Source organism: Ambystoma mexicanum, chromosome 11 (genome assembly GCF_040938575.1).
Source record: "Ambystoma mexicanum isolate Mex_15411 chromosome 11, UKY_AmexF1_1, whole genome shotgun sequence".
In the NCBI taxonomy this organism is placed as follows: Eukaryota; Metazoa; Chordata; class Amphibia; order Caudata; family Ambystomatidae; genus Ambystoma; species Ambystoma mexicanum.
The window spans coordinates 1,314,015,937-1,314,021,936 of NC_090934.1; the positions used below are offsets into that span (position 1 = coordinate 1,314,015,937).

The window sequence follows — 6,000 nt, forward strand, 5'->3', positions numbered from 1 at the left end:
ATTACAGCCAAACACTAAGTTCAACTTTGTACAAGGGGGTGGTCCTGTCCTCAAACGTTTGCACTACAATGAGTTGTTGCAGTGACTATTCAAACAGACCTCCATATTAGTGGTAATATATCAAAACAAGTATGCATTACTGGAAGAAGGTTCTGACCCAAATCCTGGAGAAAGACTATGGTGTCCTTTATTTTAATTAGGTCACACATGTGGGTATTGAAATAGAAAATAAAACATATCACCAACTATACAAATAGTGTTAAATAAATAACATATGATTCAAATGTTAAGTACACATTGATTAAAGTTGCATGTTGATTGGTGACAGGTGGGCACTGAATCTAGCATTTTACAATCAATAGAAAACCAAATTCTAAAGTGTCCTGTGGAAATGCACTGAAATTTACAGAATTCATGAGGTGTGCTGCCAACACACCTATACAATAGTGCGGTATTGTTTTTCCTGTACACAGTTTTGCGAAATATTACTTCATATTTGCCCAACACACAATGTATTTCAACAGTATAAACAATATTGTGTGGAAAACAAAGCAAGTCGCTAAATGACCAAGAAACCTAAAAATAGGATCTACTGTAAGCTGGTTTGAAACGGATAACCAAGAGACTGGTCAAGAAAACTAAAAATAGGGTCTGCTGTAGGCTGGTTTGAAACGTATAACCAAGAAACTGGTCTTGGATACCCGCTTACACCTTGTGCCTTTTTTGTGCATTCTGTGGTCTTCTCTTCCGCCACTATACAGTATTTTAGAACACAACAAAGTATTTCAAAACACAACATATAGTGCCAGAACACCACAGTTATGTAGTAGAATAAGACAATATTTGTAGAGCGCCACACTATTTATTGCACAGCAAAAAAAGATTTTTTGAACATCATGAGCACTGCGCCTGGGGTCTGTGTCATATTTAGGCTTTCTGCTGCCCTAGTTCCAATTAGGGGCATTCACCTTTCCGCACCAATTTTACTCCACCTTCTTGCTAGACTCTGTACTTTCACACAATTCTGCCCCTTCACCAGACGCTGCCCCATTGGCCAAACTATCTCACTTTCATCACCATTTTGTCCCAGTTTGGGTCCATAACAACATAAAGACGTTTTTAAGACTAAGGGCCTCATTACACGGACGGCGGTAAGGGTTAACGGTCACCGTTAATGGCAACGGTGACCGTTAACCCTTACCGCCGTACTACGGGGTCCCTTAGCGGGTTGGAGTTTTAACGCCTGCTTTTTGCAGGCGTTAAATACCAACCCGCTAAGGGACCTCGGAGCTAATTACGGCACCGCAAAATTGCGGTGCCGTAATTAGCGCCTTCCCCAGTCCCATAGAGCCCTATGGGGCAGAAATGGGAATGGGGAAGGGCAATGGCGGAAAGGGGATTTACCGCCCCTCCAACCTTGGAATGGGGCGGTAAATCCCCTTTCCGCCAAGGCGGTGCCGGTATTTTACCGGCATGGTCCAGGGTGCTAATAGCACCCTGGACCACCGCCTTCCGTGTAATGAGGCCCTAAGGATATTAAAAGGTTATTGCTACCGTTATGCTAATTCAAGCTGGTTATCGTCTATGGCAGGTTAGTTGAACATTTGCTGCTCAGGATTTGGAGAAGACAGAGGTCCTCATTATAGGTCGGCTGGTCTGGTAATAAAGTGCTGGTTTTCACAAATACTGGCACTTCACCGGACTGGCCGACTACGTGCTTGGCGGTGGGGCACCTGAGTTACCGTCAGCTAAAAGGTGGAGGTGAGACCGGTACCCTACAGGCATAAAATGGCCTCAATACCGGCACCGGTAAAACCGGTGCCGGTAATGATGGCAAATCCCCTCATGGAGTCCCATGGGACTTCATGAATGATGATTTACACTGTCACTTCGGCACTCGTAATCCGTCAGCAATGCCGCCAGACCAAGTGCCGGAAACGGTAATAGCCTTTGCCGGTATACCGGCGGGTTTACTGCCAGGATATTGGCTGGGTTATAATGAGGCCCAGAGCGTTCTACTGTTAAGTGCATTAGTGCTACTTGTTCAGGCCAATTGCCTACTTTTGAGAAAGGAAAGGTATTCATCAGACAAATAAAACTAAGTTTAAATTGAAAAGTTATTAGTTAATAGTAAATAAACAGCAACAAGGTCTGCTGCCCTAGGCCTGGGTCTATTTGCCCTTTTTGTAAATACTTCACTACCTGGGAAGATGGTCATTCCCTTGCCAAAGAGCTCTCCGGTGACAGTCAGAGGCCAAGGAATGCTTGCACTGTAGTAAGTACCACTGTGCACAGGGTATGCACAAGGGTCCCTGATCGGGGCTCAGTTCTAGCAAGGTATGCCATCAGGGCATGCCTTGTGGGCATTTGTAGGAACAATCACTGCATACAGGCCTGGCTAAAGAGCATACCCTGTGGCTAGACTCACTAGGCTTGGGGCTTAGTGCCATTAAAACACAGCAGCAAGGTTCCATTTTAAAATTGTTAAAGGGAACAAATGGGTCTTCAATAAGAACATATAGAAGCAAAATATAAAGAATAAAAAAGAAAAACTTTTGAAATTCACAACACTACTCCCATTGAAAGTTAGGATGTGAAGCATAATAATGACTGACATTCAGAAGACATGGTTAGGCATGCAGCCATTTACCCTCCTTTGCCCCGGCACACAATACTCATCACAACACATATAATGTCACAGATGAAATTTTAAATTAGATAAATAATAAAATCAATGCCCATTGATTCTAGTGGGCAAAAGGGTTAAGCTTTTTCTATTTGATATGTATCTCTTGTAGGAGAGGGCACCTACACCATTCGTGGTGAATCACTCACGCACCTTCCGACCATCTCCCTTTGTCAGCATTCGGAACGTCACTTCACTGAGCTGCAGTGGTAGAAGTGTACAGAAATAAGTAGTGGAACTGTGGTCTCAGCAGGGGAGAGGGTAGGCAGAAGCATAGTGCAACATGTGACAAGGTGTTGTGCCCGGGGCATTGCAATGGTCTAAGTGACTAGTAACTAAGGCTCCTATTACAACTTTAAACTTGCACAGGGACATGAATGGACAAATCCGCCATAGAGAATGGTGAATATGGTCGTAAAACGTAGAGGAATGGTACACAGCAACAAAAAAAAGTAGTGGAACGCCACTCCCGACCGTTCCCACTCACTTCGATCACTGTACAGCCCTTATGGTTCTTGTGTCTTTTTACCACACTATGTAACATTGTAAGAGCAGCACAATCCTTCCTTTTTATGTGTTTGTGGGTACACACCTTCCTTGTTATGCTGTGATATGATTGGTATGTTTTTATGGTGTTCTATTTAAGTGCGCAAGTGCTAATATTGCCAGATTTAAATACATGTCTCTTTATTGCACTTGTTATTATACAAGTAAAGGACTCTCAGATACTACCTCTTGGATGGTGGCTCTTAAGATAGCAACACATCTTAGCAAGGCCAGCTCAACATTTCATGCTTGTTTGAGTGATATAAATGAAATGTGTAGTAATAACCTTGGTGTGAAAATTCCAGCTAACCAGTTCAAAATGGTTTGTAATAGTTTAAGGCACCAGAATATTGTTTTGTGTATCTCTACTGAGCTCCTGTGGAGATAATTCAAGTTGATTCCAATTGTATCTGAATTGCTTGCATTGTTGGCGAACTGTATCTGCTGGTTTCCATTTATGTTTTTCTTTAGCTAGTAAATTTGCCTGTGTTTCTTCTGTTGGACTTACAGAGTTCAATGTCCAGAAACTCAAATTAGCAAGTAGATCTAGAAGAAACTATTGTAATTGGTCAACTGGAATTTACACCTCATACCAAGATAGAAATACTGAAACCATCCCCACGTCGGGGGACAGACATGGCTGGTAATGGCCTGCCAGCCCGAACATAGGGCGGCCCGAGTGACGTGAGTGCCTCGGCATGGACTGCAGCCCATTATCATCCATGTCCGCCCCCCAACAAGGGAGTAATAGCCATTTGCTTTTTGGGGTTCAGCCAAGGTGTGAATTGTTTATTTCATTTTTTCAGGCGATTGGCTGCACGCATTGTGTGACACCAACGTCCTGAGAAAAAAAGATTGCCACCGCCATAGGAAAAGGGTCTGAGTCTCTTTTCCATTTCTATGGCGGCCGTGGGTGGGAGGAACATCGGGACCGGATCACATAGCTCTGGTCCGGCAGTTAAGTGCGGAGGGATGAGCTGGGTTTTGGTGGGGTGTGGGGGAGGGTAGGGAGGCACCAGGGAGAGGCTTCTTTTTGCCACCCCACAATCAAGATGGCACTGCTCAGGGAAGGGCCGCGGGTGGCTGGTAAAAAGAGGGTGGTATAGAGTGTATTCTTGCCTGCTCTTCCAGGCACCTGATTGGCTGAGCACCCTTCACCGGGTGCGATTGGAGCTTATTAATTTTAACCTTGAAACTGCAAACAGAAAAGCATAACATTGTTTTGATCGTTCTCTTATTATAGGCAATGCATGATAAATTGCTTTATTGCGTCTTTCAGGTCCCCTACCGCTACTTCCAGCCATTTGGCTTTGGGCCTCGTGCATGCGCGGGGAAGTATATAGCCATGGTGATGATGAAAGCCATCCTGGTGACCGTGCTCAAGAGATATCGGGTGCAAACCATAATGGGAAGATGTCTAGAGAACATTCAGAACAACAATGATCTGTCGGTGCACCCTGACGAGACCCAGTCCTCACTTGAGATGGTGTTCATCCCGCGAAACCCAAAGGCTCTTGAAGACTAACCTGGAAAGAGCATTGTAGACTGCCTATTAACGTTTGGAATGTCTGTATCTGCGTTAGTATGCATGTCTTGTTGACTTACAATTGCTGTAACATAACTGTAATGCAAGTGTAAAGGATTATGCTCGCACGTAATCTGCCACCAGCAGACTTTTCATAACATGACATTTCTTCTTCAGCATATGAGCAGTAGAAACAATATTCTTAGATGCGTGAATCAGAATGATGCATGTATAGACTCACAGTACAGTATCTAGCGTAAGGATGCACCTAGCTCACTATTTTGTGGGACTTGTATAAATTATATTCTGTAAATTATTTTTAATTTCAAGCATTGGATTTTGTACAATTATCAATAAATATTGTTATTTATGATGTCTTTGTTTCGGGACTTTTCTTTAGTACAGTTTTAAATATCGGAATAGTCGAATCAATAACTTTTTTCGAAGTTTGTGAATTTTAGACTAATGCATCACAATGCAGATTTTTTTTATCATTAAAGGTACCAAACAATAATATGTGTGTGTTTCTTTACATTGTTTCAGCTATCACATGATTTGCCTTCTTATTCAGAGCATTTAGAAGTCCTCAATAACATACATACACAATAAAGAAATTCACGATTTAAATGTGTGCTCTGCTCTTTTTAACTGCTGAATTAAAGTGACATTGCATTCTAAATCAGAACTATTGTATGTGTCCTCTTTCTAAATGATGAAATGACTTGTTATGTTATGACATTTCATGTCTGGTCAAAATGCTGAGAAGAAAATAGAGAACATCAAAAAAGAGTCCAGAATTAGGTGTGTACAAATGAGTACAAAAAATGAGAGTTTACCAGAAAAGCTCCCCAAAAAAAGAAAGAATTGAATTTGGCAGTATTGGATAGTTGAGGAAGGATAAAGTTGATAGCTTTGCAAATGGTGCAATGGAAATTTGATGTTTGGACTAGTGTATTTGAGGTTGCTTTTAATGTACTCTGTGTTGCACCAGTCTATTATGCCATAAGACCTTTATTAACTTAAGTTATCTTATGTTATTTTATTCTTTGGTAAGTTATTTTGATTTGCTACACTCTGCAAGCCAGGAAACCTCAGCTGGTGCACTGTAATCACTAAAACTCTCTGACGCTACTTGGAGGTTGCAGAACACTTTTTAGATTCTGAGTAAAATGCAACACTGACCCTGTTTCCTAATTATGTGTTTTCAAACATCTCTGTTCAATATGCCTTTTAAAATACCATC

The 6,000-nt window shown here is 42.0% G+C and overlaps 1 protein-coding gene across 1 annotated transcript in view; it reads left to right on the forward strand.

Moving 5' to 3' along the window:
- Positions 1-5,130, forward strand: part of CYP19A1 (cytochrome P450 family 19 subfamily A member 1) — a 332,239-nt gene extending 327,109 nt beyond the window's left edge. Inside the window, exon 10 of the mRNA XM_069625283.1 lies at positions 4,512-5,130. Within this exon, the coding sequence (XP_069481384.1) occupies positions 4,512-4,757 (246 nt within the window). The 3' untranslated portion in view covers positions 4,758-5,130. The remainder of the gene's footprint in view (positions 1-4,511) is intronic.
- The last annotated feature ends 870 nt before the right edge of the window (positions 5,131-6,000 follow it).